This window comes from Sinocyclocheilus grahami, unplaced genomic scaffold (assembly GCF_001515645.1).
Source record: "Sinocyclocheilus grahami isolate Dianchi unplaced genomic scaffold, SAMN03320097.WGS_v1.1 scaffold940.1, whole genome shotgun sequence".
Taxonomy (NCBI): Eukaryota; Metazoa; Chordata; class Actinopteri; order Cypriniformes; family Cyprinidae; genus Sinocyclocheilus; species Sinocyclocheilus grahami.
This window is the reverse complement of record NW_015506119.1, coordinates 13,418-35,009: the sequence shown is the minus strand read 5'-3', so window position 1 is coordinate 35,009 and position 21,592 is coordinate 13,418. Positions and strand designations below refer to the sequence as shown.

General features: G+C 38.5%; 1 protein-coding gene across 1 annotated transcript in view; it reads left to right on the top strand.

Moving 5' to 3' along the window:
- LOC107564497 (microtubule-actin cross-linking factor 1-like) overlaps nucleotides 1-16,721 on the top strand; it is a 178,675-nt gene extending 161,954 nt beyond the window's left edge. Inside the window, exons 67-82 of the mRNA XM_016249593.1 lie at nucleotides 525-728; nucleotides 1,291-1,299; nucleotides 2,298-2,523; nucleotides 2,618-2,844; nucleotides 3,354-3,476; nucleotides 3,564-3,665; nucleotides 3,754-3,855; nucleotides 3,940-4,113; nucleotides 6,935-7,090; nucleotides 7,177-7,374; nucleotides 7,571-7,654; nucleotides 8,819-8,980; nucleotides 9,071-9,145; nucleotides 10,893-11,010; nucleotides 14,267-14,478; nucleotides 16,347-16,721. Of these exons, the coding sequence (XP_016105079.1) occupies nucleotides 525-728; nucleotides 1,291-1,299; nucleotides 2,298-2,523; nucleotides 2,618-2,844; nucleotides 3,354-3,476; nucleotides 3,564-3,665; nucleotides 3,754-3,855; nucleotides 3,940-4,113; nucleotides 6,935-7,090; nucleotides 7,177-7,374; nucleotides 7,571-7,654; nucleotides 8,819-8,980; nucleotides 9,071-9,145; nucleotides 10,893-11,010; nucleotides 14,267-14,478; nucleotides 16,347-16,490 (2,316 nt within the window). The 3' untranslated portion in view covers nucleotides 16,491-16,721. The remainder of the gene's footprint in view (nucleotides 1-524; nucleotides 729-1,290; nucleotides 1,300-2,297; nucleotides 2,524-2,617; nucleotides 2,845-3,353; nucleotides 3,477-3,563; nucleotides 3,666-3,753; nucleotides 3,856-3,939; nucleotides 4,114-6,934; nucleotides 7,091-7,176; nucleotides 7,375-7,570; nucleotides 7,655-8,818; nucleotides 8,981-9,070; nucleotides 9,146-10,892; nucleotides 11,011-14,266; nucleotides 14,479-16,346) is intronic.
- Nucleotides 16,722-21,592: the final 4,871 nt, after the last annotated feature.

Here is a 21,592-nt window from a genome sequence, read left to right as displayed (position 1 = left end):
ACAAAGGACTTGAGTACATTTTGCTCCTTTGTGGCTATATGATGCATTCAAGTCATGTCGGAAAGATCTTATTTATGTGTTGAACGCATATGAATGTCTCCACAGTCTAAATTACAAGTGAGGATTTTCTTTGGATTTTCTAAAATCCAGAGTTTGGGGTGTGTCATTGAGAAAACATGTTAGACACAGGGAATGCAGCATCTGTATTAATAGTACATTTGTTAAAAGTAATGTATTTATAATTTACAATTAAAGTATCTATCTTGCATGCACAAAATCTAATGTATTGTGCAATTACAATATATAACGATTCAATTTACAGCATCTTCATGAACTGAATATAAAAAAGCAAAAATGCAACCCAAAGGTTCCCAAACTCATAAATATGTACTTCCCAGGAGAACTTGAATGCATCATTAGACATGGACTAAGAACCACAAAAATCACAAATCCACAAAACATTTTTTATTTCATGTAATATATATTGACATTACATAACATGTTTTATATGTCTTGCTTCCTAGCTTCTGAGAGAGTCCATCGCTGAGCATAAGCCTCACATAGATAAACTGCTAAAGATCGGCCCACAGCTGGCAGAACTGAGCGCCCAGGAAGGGGCAACAGTAAGACAACGTTATAATGAAGCAGAAAGACGTTACCTCAGCATCAAAGAGGAGGTTAAAGGTCGAGCCACAGCACTGGATGAAGCAGTGTCACAGTCTGTCCAGGTATTTGCTGCAAAATGTTAGCATGCTTATTTTGGACTGCTGCCCAGCTTGTGATTTATTTAAAGGTTGTTACAGCCCACAGTTCTGCATTATACAGCACAATATCAACTCATTTTGTATATTCAAGCTATTTTAATGACACGCATCACCTTTATTTTACCCATTGTTTCGGACTAAGGCATTTTTTAAAATAACATCACTGACATCTGACATCAGGTGCATTTTGGCTTAATGTTTGTGTTATTAATTCTTCTTGCTGGCCTGTTGCATGCTGTTGAATTAACACATTGTACTGTTTCTCCACCTCCATCCCTTCAAACTCTACTTTACTGTGACTCCACCTGTCCCACCCCGTACCTCATATCCTGTCACCCTTTCCTCTCCATATCCTGTATTCCCTAAACTTCCCCCATTCCTGCTTGTTGCAACTCTCCCCTTGCCCAATCCCTGCACCTCTCCCTCCCATGTCCGTTTGGTCCATCCGTCTACCCATCACTCTTGTTTGTGGATGTGCTGTGTGTGTCCATCCCTTTATCATCACTGCTCTCTGCAACTCCCTCAGCTGGTAGAGGTAAGAGCATCATCACCCACTGATTTAACCACTGATATAACATCTGTATTGGATTGAGAATCAATCATTTTCAGGAATACTTTAATCCACAATGTTTTATATACTTTTATTTTGAAAACGTCATGTGACACAAAAAACTGGACTTTTATCCAGTTTTTGGTGTCACATGACTCTTCAGAAATCACTCTAATATGTTGATTTGGTGCTCAATAAACATTTCTTCTTATTATCAGTCTTGAAAATAGTTGTGTGGCTTAATATTTTTGTAGAAAACATTTTCAGGATTCTTTGATGAATAGAAAGTTTTAGAAATCTTTTGTAGAATTATTATTGTAGTCTTTACTGTCACTAATCAGTTTAATGCATCCTTGCTGAATAAAAATATTTCCTTCAAAGAAAAGGAAGAAAATAAATCTTACTGACCCCAAACTTCTGAATAATAGTGTACAAGTGCTGTGTAATACCAATGCACCTAACACGAGCCATTTAAACCTAAAAAATGTTAATACAACATTTTCAGGATTCTTTGATGAATAGAAAGTTTTAGAAATCTTTTGTAGAATTATTATTGTAGTCTTTACGGTCACTAATCAGTTTAATGCATCCTTGCTGGATAAAAAATTTCCTTCAAAGAAAAGGAAGAAAATAAATCTTACTGACCCCAAACTTCTGAATAATAGTGTACAAGTGCTGTGTAATACCAATGCACCTAACACGAGCCATTTAAACCTAAAAAATGTTAATACAAAATTGTAAAAATTAGTTAATTTCTTTCCACTTTAAAAAAAGTAGCATACAGGTTTCCGATGTGTCCATGCATGATGAAGGTGTCAGTATTCTGTGGTGTATTCCGTAGTATTCCTTATTTAGCACCAACTTCCTCTACCCCTTAGCATGTGTCTGGGATAAATCTTCCCTCTTCCTTAGGCCTGGTCCTTTTGCAGTTACTTTTGTGTGCTGTATTTGTTCTGATTGTTGTCTTCTTTCTCTCCATTCAGTTCCATGATAAGATGGACCCTCTGTTGGAGACTTTGGAAGGTGCGGTCCAACGCATGCGGCAGCCTCCTCCAGTGGCGGCTGAGGTGGAGAAGATCCGGGAGCAACTTGCGGAGCACAGGGCAACAGGACTAGAACTGGACAAACTCCTTCCATCTTTCAGTGCCCTGTGTGCCCGAGGAGAAGAGCTCATCGGTCGCGCCCCACATGACGATCCTGCCGCCCAGGGTAAAGATCTTTAATCTGAAATGAAACTTTATGGTTGTATGAAATGCGTGATCCTATGTGTTTTTCTAAATCTGTAATCTGTTCCCATCCTCAGCGGTGCATTCACGACTCTTGCGGCTGCGCTCTCTGTGGGATGAGATCAGGCAGAGGGCAGAGGAGAGAGAAGGAAAGCTTCAGGATGTTCTAGATCTCGCCGGGAAATTCTGGGCTGACATGGCCGCTCTACTGAGCACACTCCGTGACTCTCAAGACATTGTGAAAGATCTGGAGGACCCAGGGGTGGATCCTTCACTTATAAAACAACAAATAGAGGCAGCAGAGGTCTGTCCAAAAATAGAGTCACTAGCAAGACATGATTTATTTTTTGGTTTATTCAAATTTTCAGTGGAGATGTGCAAAATCTACACATTTTCAAAATTGACTAGTTCTGTATAGATCAGCAGTTTGCAACCACTAGAGGACATCAGCAAAATTCAAAGGGAACTGTTAAAAAAATCTGTGTAAACTGAAAGTTATTTCTTGTGTAATATTATAATATAATAAAGAATAATATAATAACATATTTCCCCGTTAATAAATGTTGTTTATAATTAAAGAATAAATTCTTGGAGCAAAATGTAACTTCTGAAATCAAAAAATGTAAGATTAAAATGTAACTTCTGAAATCACAAAATGTAAGCTCAATCAGCTTTGTCATTATTACAGCAGCCCTGTACATTTTAATAAAACTCTCCTTAATGGGGTTTTAGAGTAGATCAAACTACATGATCTTGTGTCAAGATGTTGATCTCAAGAGAAATGTAGTCATGATGTTTTTGTCTCACACTCAGGCCATTAAGGCAGAGACAGATGGGCTGAGGGAAGAACTGGAGATCGTACGAACACTTGGAGCTGACCTCATCTTTGCCTGCGGAGAGACTGAGAAACCAGAGGTCAAGAAGACCATCGATGAGGTAAGAGGGTAGAACAGTGATGAGCAATGTAGGGAACGCCCTTTTCACTCACATTTAAACAAAATATCTCCATTTTGTTTCGCTTAGATGAATGCAGCCTGGGAAGGCTTGAACCGCACGTGGAGAGAGAGAATGGAGAGACTGGAAGAGGCCATGACTGCCTCTGTGCAGTACCAGGATGCTCTTCAGGTGTCTATCACTCTATTGGTACCACAAAATCTTCCCTGATTTGTCAAGCCAACTGTGTGTTCACAATTATCACTTTATATCTCCTCAGGGCATGTTTGACTACTTGGACAACGCTGTGATCAAACTGTGTGACATGCCAGCTGTAGGGACAGACCTCAGCACTGTTAAACAACAGATCGAGGAGCTCAAGGTTTGAATCAGACCTTATCTACTCTTATCTAAAAAAAAACACATTGAGAAAAAGATTGACCCTTTTTCTTTTTACATGGCACAGCAATATAAAGTGGAAGTTTACCAGCAGCAGATTGACATGGAGAAGCTTTGCCACCAAGGAGAGCTGCTGCTCAGAAAAGTGAGCGACCAAACAGACCGAGACATGGTTCAGGAGCCTCTCACTGAGCAACGCCACCTATGGGACAACCTGGTGGACAAAATCACAATCAGACAGGTGAGGAAATACAGACCAGTTTATTATCTCAGTCTCCTTTTGCATTTACGAGACAATTACTTATAAAACAGATCATTTAGATAACTAAAATGCAAATAAACACACACTGATAAGAGTTCAATCCTCCAAGTGCTCCTTAAAACAGCCTACCATTAGGCTAATGAACTATGAATTAATTAATTGTTATTGCTATTAGCATTATTTTTATATTACTATCATTATTGAATATTGGGTATTGTCAAACTAGAATTGTAAAATGGAGTATGAAAGCTAATATCAAATAAAATTAAGTTCAGTTCATCTGCATTTTAGAGGGCAGTAGGGCTGTCAAAAAAAATCGAATTTAAAATATTCGTCGAATTTAAAATAAAAATCCACATTAGAATGCAAAAACGTTGCATTCGACTTTTTTAGGTGTGCGTTAAGGAGGCAGCCTTATCTGCGGCGCACGAGATGCGATGATGATGTAAGTGTCATTGCATTATAATGTTTTTGTTAGCCTATCCAGTTGAAGCCACTAGATGTGGCGCTGCTGCGTTGTTCATTAAAAATATAGCAGAAAAAGAGAACATCAATGCGGAGAAGATCTTTTTTACATCAAAACTGAAACCAAGCCGTTTACACGAACGCATATTTCATGGATTTTCTAGACGGACGTCTATTACTGTTGCACTCGCGTCTTGCACAAAAGAGCCGCATGTTTAGAAAGCCATGTCAAAATAATGTAAGTTTAACTTTGAAAAAAAGCATATATCGAGACTTTATGGCCGGTTTTTCCCCATCCCACTGCATCTCATGTTTTCAACTTCAGCACAATAACAATCAAACAACACTCCTTCATGGGTACATACATAAATATTTTCCCCAAAGTATAACATAAAAAGTAAAAGAAATTTCAGTCTGGTCAACTGGTTACGATATAAGCAAATATTTGTAAGCATGTATACGTGAATGTTTGTGGTCATACATTCATAAACATAATACTCATTTCCTTAGGCTTACTATCAAGCAGCCGTTGATCCTAATTACATACATTTACATTAATGAATATACATATTTCTGCATCTCATGTTTTTAAATGAAAAATGTACTCTGTGTGATTGGCTTTCCGCCCTGTCCGCATACATACATGATGCTGTTTTGTTTATGGTTGTTTAAGCAACTTATTTATAATTGGTTTATAAACATTATTTTAAACATTTTGCACTTTTTTTAGCAGATAGTCATGTTATCTTATGCTTTGAATCTTGCGACCTCAGGAGAGAAAAGTGAGCGACCAAACAGACCGAGACATGGTTCAGGAGCCTCTCACTGAGCAACGCCACCTATGGGACAACCTGGTGGACAAAATCACAATCAGACAGGTGAGGAAATACAGACCAGTTTATTATCTCAGTCTCCTTTTGCATTTACGAGACAATTACTTATAAAACAGATCATTTAGATAACTAAAATGCAAATAAACACACACTGATAAGAGTTCAATCCTCCAAGTGCTCCTTAAAACAGCCTACCATTAGGCTAATGAACTATGAATTAATTAATTGTTATTGCTATTAGCATTATTTTTATATTACTATCATTATTGAATATTGGGTATTGTCAAACTAGAATTGTAAAATGGAGTATGAAAGCTAATATCAAATAAAATTAAGTTCAGTTCATCTGCATTTTAGAGGGCAGTAGGGCTGTCAAAAAAAATCGAATTTAAAATATTCGTCGAATTTAAAATAAAAATCCACATTAGAATGCAAAAACGTTGCATTCGACTTTTTTAGGTTTGCGTTAAGGAGGCAGCCTTATCTGCGGCGCACGAGATGCGATGATGATGTAAGTGTCATTGCATTATAATGTTTTTGTTAGCCTATCCAGTTGAAGCCACTAGATGTGGCGCTGCTGCGTTGTTCATTAAAAATATAGCAGAAAAAGAGAACATCAATGCGGAGAAGATCTTTTTTACATCAAAACTGAAACCAAGCCGTTTACACGAACGCATATTTCATGGATTTTCTAGACGGACGTCTATTACTGTTGCACTCGCGTCTTGCACAAAAGAGCCGCATGTTTAGAAAGCCATGTCAAAATAATGTAAGTTTAACTTTGAAAAAAAGCATATATCGAGACTTTATGGCCGGTTTTTCCCCATCCCACTGCATCTCATGTTTTCAACTTCAGCACAATAACAATCAAACAACACTCCTTCATGGGTACATACATAAATATTTTCCCCAAAGTATAACATAAAAAGTAAAAGAAATTTCAGTCTGGTCAACTGGTTACGATATAAGCAAATATTTGTAAGCATGTATACGTGAATGTTTGTGGTCATACATTCATAAACATAATACTCATTTCCTTAGGCTTACTATCAAGCAGCCGTTGATCCTAATTACATACATTTACATTAATGAATATACATATTTCTGCATCTCATGTTTTTAAATGAAAAATGTACTCTGTGTGATTGGCTTTCCGCCCTGTCCGCATACATACATGATGCTGTTTTGTTTATGGTTGTTTAAGCAACTTATTTATAATTGGTTTATAAACATTATTTTAAACATTTTGCACTTTTTTTAGCAGATAGTCATGTTATCTTATGCTTTGAATCATGCGCCCTCTTGCGACCTCAGGAGAGAAGCCAAGAGCTTTTCTTCAGCCTAACTGAAATTATGCATTTTAAATTCGAATATAATTCGAATTTTGATCATATTTAAGTACAAAATTCGAATTGAGTTTTTCAGCCATTTAGACAGCCCTAGAGGGCAGACAGGAAATGCTCTTACTCTTGATTGTATTTTGACTCTTTTCTCTCTCTCAGCACAAACTGGAGGGTGCGCTGTTGGCTCTAGGTCAGTTCCAGCATGCACTCTCTGAGCTGCAGTCTTGGCTCAGTCACACTCATGCCACACTGGACACCCAGCGACCCATCAGCTCTGACCCCAAGGCCATCGAAATTGAGCTGGCTAAGCATCATGTACGGAATATTTGGGACATTTCTATATACTCTACTTTTTTATTTCCTTTTTAAAGCGGTTTCCTGTAATCAAGCTGTCTTTGTAGGTTTTAAGAAATGACGTGCTGTCCCATCGGACTACAGTGGAGACGGTGAACAGCGCAGGTTCTGAGCTGCTGGAGTCCAGTCCTGGAGACGAAATCAGCCACCTGAGAGACCAGCTGGATGAGCTCAACCGCAGCTGGAAGAACCTTCTGCTGAAGACTGATGAGAGGCAGAAGCTTTTGGAAGCTGCCCTGCAACAGGTGCTCTCTAGATATTACTACTGCATCATTATACAGAGAGATCTGATTGAAAGCACCAATAAAAACAAGTGCATCTGCATATGTTTGTAGCCTGAAATGCACCATTTACAATGGATTACATTCAAGTCGATTCAATAAAATGGATGCAGTTTGGAGGGTTGCTGTGCAGCGAGAATGGTTCTCTTGAATATTGTAGTACAGGTGTCAGACTCAGCTTGCAGAGGACCAGCCTGTCCATGGAGATCTGGATCTTGTTTCCAACCTAATGGATTCCCATAAGGTACTAATGGAGTGATTCTCAGGAAATGTTGCTTTCAAAGATTTTAAACATGAAATCTGAAGACTTGCATCAGCAAATTTCCTTTTTAGTCATTAATAACAAGGTCTATAGTGTCTGTCACTCTGTGAGCATTCATTTATAAAGATTTTACTAATTTTAATCAATTACAAGAACAGTCTGAAAATGTCAAACTAATACTTTTTCACATTTCTTTGATTATTAACAGTCAGTCACATTTAATACATTTAAATTGTTACTGCAGCTGTCTGAAAATGTCAATTTCATCAGGAAAGCTAATATATATATATATTATTTTTTATTTATAACAAAAATGTTTCTTGAAACATTGAAAATACATATATTTTTTGACTTATTTGAGTGATTTCTCTCATTACTGCAATCCCTTCCGCAATTTACAACCTAATATATTTTTTTATCAGATTGTATCATTATAGACGCAGTAGCTGCGTTTCCAGTACCCTTCAAATTGCGAATTGAAAATATGCCCAATGGAGACAATTTCACAAAAACCCTCATATATCACAAAAAAATTGTTTTTACGCTCGCACGAGGTGGTTTTTCAGGCAATTTGAAAAAGGAATATTTCGTAAAACTGCAATGGAAACTTTTTTTTTGCATTTACAGGTCACCTTTGTAAAAGTCACATGATCATTCTTTAATATACTATAACCTCCAAGAAACACCTCATTCGTGGCCACTCAAGTATAAGGGGCTTTCCTTGCCATTAATGCTTGGAAAACCCCTTATTTACACTGCATACGTCTGCGGCACATTACGGCTCCGACACGGCCACTCTAGTCAATGCTTGTGTTTACACCAGCCGCGCCACGGCACGTTTCAGAAGCGGCTCTCCTCGCTCCTTCTCTAAAGATACGTACATACATCTCCTTTGATTAAAAATAATGGCTAGTGCATTGGCTGCAATATACATAAACCTAACAACATCTGTCACCATGAAAATTATGTTTTAGTCGCATAACATGGGTGAATGGAAACGCCGTCATTTCGCAATAGTTTTTTATGGACATATATAAAATATTGCAAAAGTTTCCACAAATCTGTAATGGAAGTGCGTCATGGACTTGCCTGCTGATCTTAGTTTTCATGTACCTTTTTTAAATCCCACTTAAACTATGCATTTTGTTTGCAGAGTTCCCTACCAGCAAGCTGGAGATGACCGCTGTTGCTGATATCTTTGACCGTGATTGTGATGGCTACATCGACTATTATGAATTTGTGGCTGCTTTGCACCCCAACAAAGATGCTTACAGACCCACAACAGACGCTGATAAGATCGAGGATGAGGTATGGACGATGAATTTTTTAGATTTAGCATGCTAATGTACTTTTCATATGTTTAAGCTGAATTAAATCCACGTTTTTTTTAAATCTCAGGTCACCAGACAAGTGGCCCAGTGCAAGTGTGCCAAGAGGTTTCAGGTGGAGCAGATTGGAGAGAACAAGTACAGGGTGAGAATCTGGAGCCCAACAGTAATAATCAAGGATGAATTCAAGTCTAGAAGTTTTAATGCATTTAATATGACATTTATAAAAGTGTATAAATGAGCTGCTTTATCTCACCACACCTTCTCATTCAGATCATCCCTGAGCTTGCCATTGTAATATTATGACTCTAACCAGCATCATACTCTTTCAGTTACATCAGTATGACTTGTTCATTTTGAAACAAAGGTGCCTTGTGTGTGTACGCAATACCACCATAATACTTCACACCCAACTAATGATCAACCCATGAGACGTGGCTGCTGCAATCAAGATCACTAAGTGGTCTTTCATACCTCAGCATCATTATCCATTGGTTAATGATCTTTGACAAGACCGTTTACTAACTTGTTGCATTACACAGGCTACAGATCCACAATGCTAACTCCACATCCTGATGTTTGTCTGTCTTTGTCTGTCTCTTTACTACTTCACCTTCTGTGGTGTCCTCATTGTGTTTGTTTTCAAGCAACCATTCACAAGCACTCTACCCTGCTTATAGCAACAAATCGCCATGCTCCCTGTGGACATTTTCTCCATTGTATGCTGTCTTTAGGAATAGTTAAAAGGAAGTGAATCATTATACCAGCATAAAAGGTTAATGTGTTTATGTCTGTATTTGGTATTTCATTCTTTTTTTCTTTTCTTTCCTCTTGTTTTATTCCTCCTCCATGTGCACCGGACTTTTTATAGTTCTTCCTTGGGAATCAGGTAAAGTGAGCCGTGTGTTTGTGACATGTCCTCTGAAATCTGTTGCCTCTGTACAGTTCCCATGAGCTCCCACTGTAGAAGCTGGTCTTTTATTCTGGGGTTTTTCAGAAAGCCAGATCTAAATCAGTACGGGACAGTTTCTGCATGGACTAGCTAAGAATTCCCTGTGGACAGCCCACATTCTTGGCTGCTGTCTGAAGTGGGGATTTCTTTAGTGCCTTCCTGCTTTCTCAGTGGGCATTTCCTGTCTGGGAGACAAAAATTGCAGTGCCATTGCCAAAATATTAAATGCATTTATATACACCTTCCAAATCCAGAGGCAGATTTCAAAGGTTCAGCTTATGTGTTGTGGTTGGGATGTGCTTGTTTTTTTATTTTTATTGAAAATGAATGACGATCAGGAAATGATTCAGATTTACAGGGCTTTTTGTTATGATTTTAGTTTTTTTTGGCTTTTGGTGGAGGAAAACTATCCAATGGCTGATTTCTTGACTTAGAGAAAATAAACCTTCAACCAAAGCAATTCTTTGAAGTAAAAAAGGACAAACGTTCAGAGAAAAATTCCAGAGAATTGCTGTGGTGTGGTGTTTATTGTAGAGATGGGATTTTGAACTGGGCAAGCTTTAACATAAATCATGTAGATTTTTTAAAATGTGGTTTGCTGTGTGATTTCTTATGATTTGCCTGGCGTGTCATAATATAATTAGTATAATTAACTCATTTGAATATGATCTTAAAGCAATAGTTCACCCATTGTAGTTCACATAGTTATTTGCTTGACCTCATGTCATTCCAAACTTCAGTGTTATTTTTTTTTTGTGGAATATAAAAGGAAACATTTTGAAGAATATTCATGCAAATCCTTTTATAGAAAAGTTTTCCTTCTGTTTTTCACACTAAAAATGACAATGATAATCCTTTATCTCTCTGTCTGTCCTCTTCCCTCTCATATCCACGTTTGTTCCTCTCCACTCTTCCTCTTCTTTCCTCTGCCTTTCTTCAGTTCGGAGACTCACAGCAGCTGCGTCTTGTACGAATCCTGCGCAGTACAGTCATGGTCCGGGTTGGAGGAGGTTGGATGGCGCTGGATGAATTCCTGGTGAAGAACGACCCTTGCCGAGGTAAGTCTGACATAAGCGCTGGAGGAAACTTGCTCTTTCGGGACATGAAACAGAATTCCAGGAAGTGCTGCTCGACTCTGACAGACACAGCATTATTCATATTTCCACTCAATACTTTTATCATTTATCTCATCATCTTTCACTTCATTCTTTTCTCTGAGTGTTCTCATCTTTTCAGTACTATCCGAGTTCACTCTCATCTCATCTTCCATCATTTACCTATTACTTCCTTACCTCATTCCCACGGTGTTTTTTTTTTTATATGCATGGCCTACACATTTGGCTCTTTCTCTCTTTCTCCCTGTCATTCTCCTTTTTTTATTTTGTGTAATTGTAGTGCATGATGCATGTTCCTTAGGTCTCTCCCTCCCTCTTTCTCTGCCCCGTCCCCTATCTCTCTTTCTCTCTCCCCAGTGCAACATCCAGGACTTAAAATCCTCCGTTCTGACTCCAGCAGCTCCATATCATCTCGCATAGGTTGGGTTTTTCTCTCTCCTTCTCGTTGAGATATTCTTCTTTTTCACTCGTTTGGTTTCCCTCTCTTTCCCTCTGTTTCGCTCACACCTCGTTTGGTTCTTTGTTGCTTTGCTGTGCTTTGCTGACTGTGACACTGATCTAATCGGCCCCTGACCCTCACGCCTGGAACTTATAATGGATCAATTGCGCTTTGAGAATTCTGGCTCAGTTGTTTACATCACTTAATGCATATTTATATTTATATTCATATTTATAATTTATATATTATACAGTTTATTCCCTTTTCTGCCATGCAAGAGGTCTTAACAGAAAAGTTCACCCAAAAATTCTAATTCAAAATGTGGTTCTAAACATGTATGACTCTTTTTATTTTTTATTTTATTTTTTTGTGAAACATAAAAGATGATATTTTGAAGAATGTTTAAGCTGCTCTTTTCTATGCAATGCAAGTAAATGAGGAACGCTAAATTTAATGTCAATCAATTTGAGGTGATTGACATCTACTAAATTTTTCATTAGTACATGTTTGGAACAAATTGAAGGTGAGTAAGTGATAACCAAATTTTTGGGTGAACTATCCCTTTCAACAGAACGTGAGTGTGCGTATGTGACTCTTTCTGTGGGATGGTGTGAATGCGTGTTTTCATGTTGTCTCTTGTGTCTCTCAGTGACGGTCACTCCTGGCTATTTCTGCTGCAGAGGTACCTCATCTTCTCTCCTTTCTCATCTCTTTTCCTGTTTGACGGCATCTGTCTGTCTATTTCAATCTGAGCCTCTAAACCTTTTTGTTCAGCTTCCAGTCCATCCCATTACTGCTGTGTCTTTTAGTATATGTAGTGTGTGTGTGAGCGTGTGAGGACTGTGTGAGGTCTATGTGTCAGCTAGCATCATGCTAACCATTCAAACCAGGCTTGGCCAGGCCTGGACTCGATTCCTTTCATGTGTGTCCTGGATGAATATTGCAAGTGAAACGCATCCAGGACCAGGGTGTGGCCAGGCTTGGGGTTTCTAATATTGCTTGAAGCAGCTCTTAAAGAGCAATTACTCATGGAGAAATGAATTACAGGCCCCACCTGGTTTGTGGGGAGGAAATTATATGGTGCGGCAGTTATCAACTGCCCTGCTCTGACTGGGTTTGATGGAAAAGTGACTGTCATGCAGTGTTGGGGAAGCTACTTTGAAACTGTAGCTTGCCAAGGTAAAAGCTACTTATAATTTAAAATAGTTATAGGTAACTACAGTAAAGCCACATTTTTGGTAAATTAATTAGCCACACTACACACTAATAACAAAACAGTAAAACTTGCTGTTACTTAAACTTGAGGAAAACTGACTTTATAAATACAACTAATTGGAAACCATGTTATTTTGGTATTATTTATAGTGTTATAGTTTTCATTTTTATTTTATTTGTACTTAAATTGTACTATATATATATATATATATATATATATAGTACAATACATAATAGTACAATATATATATATATATATATATATATATTAGTGCTGCCAAGCGATTAATCGCATCCAAAATAAAAGTTTTTGTTTACATAATATATGTATTTGTACTGTTTTTATTTATTATGTATATATAAATACACACACATAGAGTATATATTTTGAAAATATTTACATATACATACGTATATACATTTATATTATTATATTTCGTATTATATATAAATATATTTAATATATGAACATATTTTTCTTAAATATATACATGCATGTGTTTGTATTTATATATACATAATAAATATACACCGTACACACTCATATATTATGTAAACAAAAACTTTTATTTTGGATTTTTATTTATTTGTTTTTTTTATCTTCAGTACTTAAGCATATTTTTATTTTAGTACTTAAACTTAAGCATGCTATTGACGTAACGTTAATGTTTTCATCTAATATTTAATGTGTATATATAGCTTTATTTCAGTTAACAAAAAATAGTTTGTTTTAGTGTCAGTTAATAATGCACCAATGCTAGAAACACTCTACATTTATATAACTTGGTTGAAAACATTGATGAACAGCAGCATTTAATTAAATATTTTGCTATAAAACAGTAGACATAAAATGTTATGTAGGGACTTTGCACAATAAATTATTCAAATGATTGTCTAAAACGAATCCCACTTAGTTTAAGTGAACGGTTGTTGCATTTTGGCCATCAGTAATGCTACATTCTGTGTCCTACTTTAACACTACTGAAAATTGTAACTGAATTGTCTGTGCATTTCGTTAGTTACTCCCCAACGCTGATGTCTTGAGGGCATAACAGAGAACTTCTGACCACAGCTACTGCTGCCATTGTGCACAGCCCTTTCTCTCTCTCCCTCCCTTTCTCTCTCTCAGCTGGCTGCTCCGGTCTGTGTGTTGTGCAAGGGCTGCTGCATTGGGTATCTGTTATTGAGAATGCTCCGTGGAGGCTTGTGTTGGTTTTCAGTGTTTGCTAAAAGCATCATCAGGCATGACCCTCAGGTGTCTGTCGACGCTGTTTTTACATGGTGGGCTGAGGGAAGCTGTGCTTTTGTTTTGTTTTTTAGTGAGTTCTTGTTTTGAAGATGCTTGCTCTGACTCACTTCACTCTTAACCCCCTGCATCGTGTCTACCACGTGCACTGACCGCTTTTAAAGTGGGTAAACGATCCCTCTGTCTGCATTGAGTCAAAGCAGTGGGCCGGAGTCACATTAGTGCACTGCTCTCCGCCTGATCATCGTCCCTTACGGCCAAGCAGCTGAACTCATTTCTCCTCCTTTCATCTTCTGCAGCTCGTGGACGTACCAACCTGGAGCTTCGAGAAAAGTTCATTCTTCCAGAGGGAGCTACGCAGGGTCTGGCGGCCTTCCGGTCCCGGGGTCGGCGATCCAAACCTTCATCGCGCACGGCTTCGCCCACCCGGTCATCTTCATCCGCGTCGCACAGCGCCCACAGCTGCGCCTCTCTACCCTCCGCACCCGCAACACCCACAGCCTCCTCAAGGGTGAGTGTCACCATATTACACTCCATAAGGAAATAACCCATACTTACTGTTTGTTGTGGGAGCATGCTTATACACTAATATCTTCATGAAAAATTTGAAACAGTTTTCGTGTCATATCAACTGTTTGGGGGTCTTTTTTTGGAAAGACCATAATACCTTTATTTAGCAAGGATGCATTTATTTGATCAAAAGTAACAGTAAACAGCTTTGCCATCACATGAATAAATTACATTTGAAAATATATTCAAAACAGAAAACAGTTATTTTAAACTGTAATAATATTTCACAATATTATTGTTCTTACTGTATTTTTGATAAAATATATGCAGCCTTGGTGAGCACCTTTAAAAACCATCAAAATCTTACTAACCCCAAACGTTTGAACTCTAGTGTACATTTAATCAATTTATCTAGATCTTGATTATGTAGATATATCTACAGTTGTGCTTGTTTACAAGCATTTGTATAGACACCATTTGCAGAATCGGTAATGATGTTTAGCATTTTACAAAAACAAGAGATAAAATCTTATATAATCTACTGCACTGAAGATGTTGATGCATAAGAGATCTTTGCATATATATATGCAGTACCAAATATGAGACAAAATCTAATAGTAATGAGAGCGATCTAGCAGACGAGCATAACTGTAGTTTCTCTTGCAAAAGCTTTGGTAATAAATGTCCTTTGTCACATAACGCATAACATCATACTTCATATCTGAATGTTCATCATGGTCTTTGTCTACATCTGTACGTTACAAAGTATTATGAGTATTTAAATATGTAATTGCATGTGTTTTATGTTTTCATCTAAAGTTTAAACATTAAAAATATGTATCTTAAGAAAATATTCCCATAAGATTTTATAAGTTTGCTGGCATTTAATGCATTAAGTCCTATATTAAATATGAACAAAGTTTGTAATACTGGTTTAGTACGGTGCCAAACTTTTTGGATTTTTTTTTTTCAATAAACACACACACACACACTACTTTTTTTTATTTAGCAAGGATGCATTAAATTGATCAAAGGCATGTAGAATGTTACAAAAGATTTCTGTTTCAAATAAATGCTGTTCTTTTGAACTTTCATTTAGAAAAAGTACTGAAAAAATAGCAGTTTCCACAAAAATATTAAGCAGCACAACTGTTTTATATTATAAAATAAGAAATATTTCTTGAGCACCAAAGCAATATTGTAGACTGCTGAAAATTAAAGGATTAAATTACATTTTAAAATCTATTCAAACAGGAAATTTTACAATATTGCTGTTTTTACTACAATTTTCATCAAATAAATGCAGCCTTGGTGAGCATAAGAAACTTCTTTCAAAACATTTTTTAAAAATCTTAAGAGACACCAAACTTTTGTACGGTAGTCTGTTTGTGTATATAATATATATAAAATATTTTTTAAAAATTAGTTTTTTTTTTTTTTTTATCATTTCCAATTACTTGGCCAGGCCGACATTTGAGTCTTGTCACTAATCCTTAAGATGTCTTGAAATCAGCAGTGTGATGTCTCCTTTTTGGTGGATGGTTTCTCTGTCTCTGATTGTGGTGTTTGTTTACATTGTTGTTTTGGGATCAGGACATGGTCACTACTGTCTCTGCATGTCAAAATCACATTGTCATCTGTGAGATTTTTATTTGTTCTTTGTCTTTTTGTCCCTCTCCCCTCCCTTGCTTGGAAAATGTGCCTTCCTCCACCCTTCCTCCCTATTTGTGCTCATCTCCACCTACAAAAACACTATGCTCTGTCATGCTGCATTGCCTCCCTTACTCTTTTTCCGATTATCCTGGCTTCTTCCCACTGCTTTTTTGCTACTCCACTCTTCCACGTCCTTTCTGCTACCGCATTTCCCAGTCCTCCCAATCCCAATCTCGTGGCTATGCCAAGCCCTGGCTGGCACACAGTAAAACTCCAACACCAACCAAGTGCCAGTCCTGCCCAGAGCACAGCCAGACCCCTGGGCGTGAGGTAACACACTGCCCCCTCCCAATGCCCTAGCACACTAACAATAAAAGCTTTAAGTGCGGCCTGATCTCAACGAATGGGAAGGACCTGAGGTAGACCTACTCTGTGGCCCTTATATGTTGCTAAAGAGTGTAGACTGTTACCTTATGCAGCTTAGTCTCCAGTGTGAGAACAGACAGATGTAGCTGGCTTGAGAAACAGTTCATTTCATGTTCATCAAGGAGTTATTCTGTTAAACCTTCTTGTTATGACAGTTTTTATTCATCCAGGTCATGAAAAACTCCAACACCAACCAAGTGCCAGTCCTGCCCAGAGCACAGCCAGACCCCTGGGCATGAGGTAACACACTGCCCCCTCCCAATGCCCTAGCACACTAACAATAAAAGCTTTAAGTGCGGCCTGATCTCAACGAATGGGAAGGACCTGAGGTAGACCTACTCTGTGGCCCGTATATGTTGCTAAAGAGTGTAGACTGTTACCTTATGCAGCTTAGTCTCCAGTGTGAGAACAGACAGATGTAGCTGGCTTGAGAAACAGTTCATTTCATGTTCATCAAGGAGTTATTCTGTTAAACCTTCTTGTTATGACAGTTTTTATTCATCCAGGTCATGATCCCCGATTTGCTATATTACCGAACCTTTAAACTTGAATCATCTTCCTTCATCAGACACCAAACGTGCCCCGTCCTCGACGAGCGGCCCAGCCAGTCGAGCAGGGAGTCGCGCTGGAAGCCGAGCCAGCAGCCGAAGAGGCAGCGACGCTTCAGACACGTCTGAGCTCATGGAGACACGCTCGGCTTGCTCCGATACCTCAGACACCCCTCGCCGGCCTGGGGCCAAACCCTCCAAAATCCCCACCATCTCCAAGAAGGCCCCCAGCCCCAAAACACCAGCGGGCAAGAAATGAAGCCTCCACCCTATCAGTCTAAGTGACTGACTCTGAGGTGGTTGTGATTTAACCAGCAGGGGGAGAACACCTACACCTTCCTCTCTCCAGCGTCCAGCACAGCCGCACACTGCTACACCACCCAGATCAATACCTACCATAATGCTGCCTTATTTGTGTTCTACATCATGTCCTTAATTTGACTGACATTGTGTTTTTTTGAATGTGCGATGGAGAACATCTGGTGTGAGCAGACATATCTACACAGACACTCGGGAGGGACGTCAGTCCTGCACCAGGGGTTTTCACTATTCTTCACTATGAATATGCAACCGCCCGTCACTCTCCAAACCTCATGCATGGTTGTCACTTTGGTTGGACAGACTCGCCCTTTTCAAGTGTATGCAGACCAGTCTCTCCTCTGAGTGTCTGTGCCTCCGCAAACAAGAGGAAACAAATGAAAAACAGAGACATTTTCCTCCTGGACAATTAGGAGTTTTTGGACTCGTGTATGTTTGTATGTATGTATGTGTGGTAGTTCCTGTCATGGTAAATTAACGCAGTAATACGGAGAGGAAGTGGAGGAGGATACATATCTCTAGCCTTCCCATGCCTGAAGATCCTTGAAGACTAGATTCCTCACGTCACACGTGATCCTTTTAAAGGAACTCCTATAGCGCACAGCACACGTTCACACCGACGGTCTTCTCCGCTGTGTGTCCACGCAGTCTAGTTGTGTCCTTTTGTTACAGACATCATGTTTCGGAGCTTTTCCACAGTATGCAAAAATGATTACAATTGTGAATGTTTGTTTCATGGTTAATTTATAATCCTGACATTTTGTTTCTTTTCTAGAGTAAAGAGCTGTATTTATTTGTGATTGCAGTATCATATGAACTCTTAAGAATGACTAGTATTAACACAACCGGAATCACTCTTGGTTTCGTTTTTGTACAACCGCTCCTGACGTAATGAATTTCTCCGACTGATGTTATAACTGACCAGGAAGCTTACTGATTCCAATGGTGGCCTTTTTGCCGGTGACTACACTTTAGATGACGTCAAAGTGGCTTCCTACTTGTTCTTTCGTGACGGAAGCACCCTAAATAATGAATGATGGGGGCGGCTCGCGTAGCCCCCGTTAAAAACGGCGCTTTGAATCTTGTCTTTGACAAACTGAAGTATATGAATACCTGAATAAAGGTGATTTTTATTTATTTATTGTGTCATTGGGAGGGAGGTGAGGGCTGTGAAAGGATCCACCTTTTGATTGTGTTACTCTTTTGACATGACTGAGAGAAACAGGGGTGCAATTGTGTAAAAGTAAAGAAGTTATGATTATAAATCCTTTTTGTTCTCTTTTGTATTAAAACAATGCTTGCAGTAAAACGGTCTGGTTTTGTGTTGTCGAGTGGTGTGTGTGAGCGTGCAGGGATGCCACAGTTAACAGGAAATGGCACAGTAATTACAAGAAGTAGAGATAATGACACACCCCATTAAATCTTCAAAAGGGGACGAGGCTTTGGTGTGTGCAGAGATTTGAACACTGTGCTTTTATAGTCGTTCGGGAGTTCAGAAATGGCCCACGAGTGAATAGAAGCACCTTTGTTTGTGCCGTGTGTGTTGGTCACACGTAAGTAGTGTGTGTTTGTACTGGACTCTGTATGTTTGGTGGTCAGATGCAGCGGATGGGGTTTGGGAAGGGTGGCGTTCCATCATCTCCATTCTGCAGCTGTGTGTCTGTGTTTATATACAAATATTTAAACCCACTCACATCCTTTCCCACCAAACACCATCCACACCACTGCTGAGCTCTCATGGCATCTTACAGTCCTGCAGTGTCATTTCATTTTTATAATCAACTGAGTTAAATACACAACCACTCACTTTTTGCATTTTCAGTGTTTTTTTTATCAATCGACCGTTTTTCGCGTGCAGGGATGCCACAGTTAACAGGAAATGGCACAGTAATTACAAGAAGTAGAGATAATGACACACCCCATTAAATCTTCAAAAGGGGACGAGGCTTTGGTGTGTGCAGAGATTTGAACACTGTGCTTTTATAGTCGTTCGGGAGTTCAGAAATGGCCCACGAGTGAATAGAAGCACCTTTGTTTGTGCCGTGTGTGTTGGTCACACGTAAGTAGTGTGTGTTTGTACTGGACTCTGTATGTTTGGTGGTCAGATGCAGCGGATGGGGTTTGGGAAGGGTGGCGTTCCATCATCTCCATTCTGCAGCTGTGTGTCTGTGTTTATATACAAATATTTAAACCCACTCACATCCTTTCCCACCAAACACCATCCACACCACTGCTGAGCTCTCATGGCATCTTACAGTCCTGCAGTGTCATTTCATTTTTATAATCAACTGAGTTAAATACACAACCACTCACTTTTTGCATTTTCAGTGTTTTTTATCAATCGACCGTTTTTCCTATTAAAACATGTCAGTAAGTCTCACTTTATATGGGTGTATTTGCGCAGTTGACAAATGGCATGTCAATGGACCTCTTTTTTTATTTCAGAGTTCAACAAGATTTTAGGTAAAATGGTAAAGTGGTCGAGTGTACATGTGTATATAAATTATTAAATTTTTTAATATATTTTTTTTGTCTGCATATTGTGTGTGTGTGTTTAAGAAAAGGTATAAAATGGTTTAATGGTTTTAGATTAAGCAAAATCTATTTTGTCACTGGTTCATACTGTAACCCTGGACCACAAAAGCAGTCATAAGTAGCACGGGTATATTTGTAGCAATAGCCAACAATACACTGTATGGGTCAAAATTATCGATTTTTCTTTTAGACTATGCCAAAATTATTAGGATAAGTAAAGATCGTGGTTAAGATATTTTGTAAATTTTTACTACCGTAAATATATCAAAACATAATTTTTGATTAGTAATATGCATTACTAAGGACTTCATTTGGACAGCTTTAAAGGCGAATGTCTCAATATTTTGATATTTTGCACCTTCAGATTCCAGATTTTCAAATAGTTGTATCTTGGTCAAATATTGTCCTATCCTATCTTAATAAGCTTATTTATTCAGCTTTCAGATTATGTATAAATCTCAATTTCAAAAACAATGACTCCAGGGTCACATTTTCACTACCTGTCTGCAGGGACAGTTTTAAGAGTTAATTTTCTATTCACACCAAGTAGAACCCACAAATTTCTCGAAATTGCCATCTTTATATCTTCAGTAAGACAGCAGTGATCTGTCACTCCTTGGCTACTGTTGAAACCTCAGAATATAAATATAGTTTTCATATTACCATAGCCATAAGAACTCATTTCTAGTCTGTGCAAAAGCTAGATCACATCTGAGAACATCTTTATGGCAAACCACATGATAATTGTCAGCAATTTGTGAGGTATGTGTAGAAGATGAGACGGTTTGATAGTAGATGGAGATTGAGGTGACAAGGGTTTAAGGAAGAGAGGGCGGAGGATCCAGTCGTTGGAAACACTCCCTCTGTGTAAGTGTGTATCTTGGAGGGAACGAGGTCACCCGTGTTCAGATTATGCCTTCAACGCAAGCAGCACACAGGCTAAGAATACCACAGCTCACTGGGATCTCGCAACTTTACAATTCGGAAAGACGTTTGGGGTCCGTAATGCTACTCTGGTGGACAAATCATACAATTTTGAATTGGATATTTTGAACTTGGATATTTCCACTCATTGGATTAAATGTTCTAACCCCAATATTGATTGATTACTGCAAGGAAGTTTTGTAGCTTTTTGTTTTTCAATTAAACTTTGAGGATTTCATCAGCTTGGAGTCGCGATTCATCTTCTTAAAAGGAGCATAAGCAGGTGTTGTGTTTGATCCAGAAACCTTTGAAGAAAAAAACTTTGAAACCTAAGGTTTGTGAGGCCCTGTGTTTTTATTTACTCTAGCTAAAGACTTTAATTTCACATTGTGCTTAGTCCTTCCAACTTCGAGATCACCGCTGAAAGGAGTTGAGCTTCTAGGAAGACCTGTTTGTTTTCTCTTCCAGTTTCTAGGATATTTTTTGTCGTCCATCTCCGTAAGCACACTAGATTATGAGAGAAGCCCTGCGGTTTGGTAAATAAAGTGACAGCATGAGGAACGACTGTCAAAAGGCGATAAACTGAGCGGCTTGTAGCAGTAAACATTGCACTCTCCCAAATAACGATGACTGCTGTGGAATCTGAATGGCTTAGACGTCTGAGTGTCGTTCAGAGTTGAACTTCAAGACGGTAGTCAAACCATTCCAGAG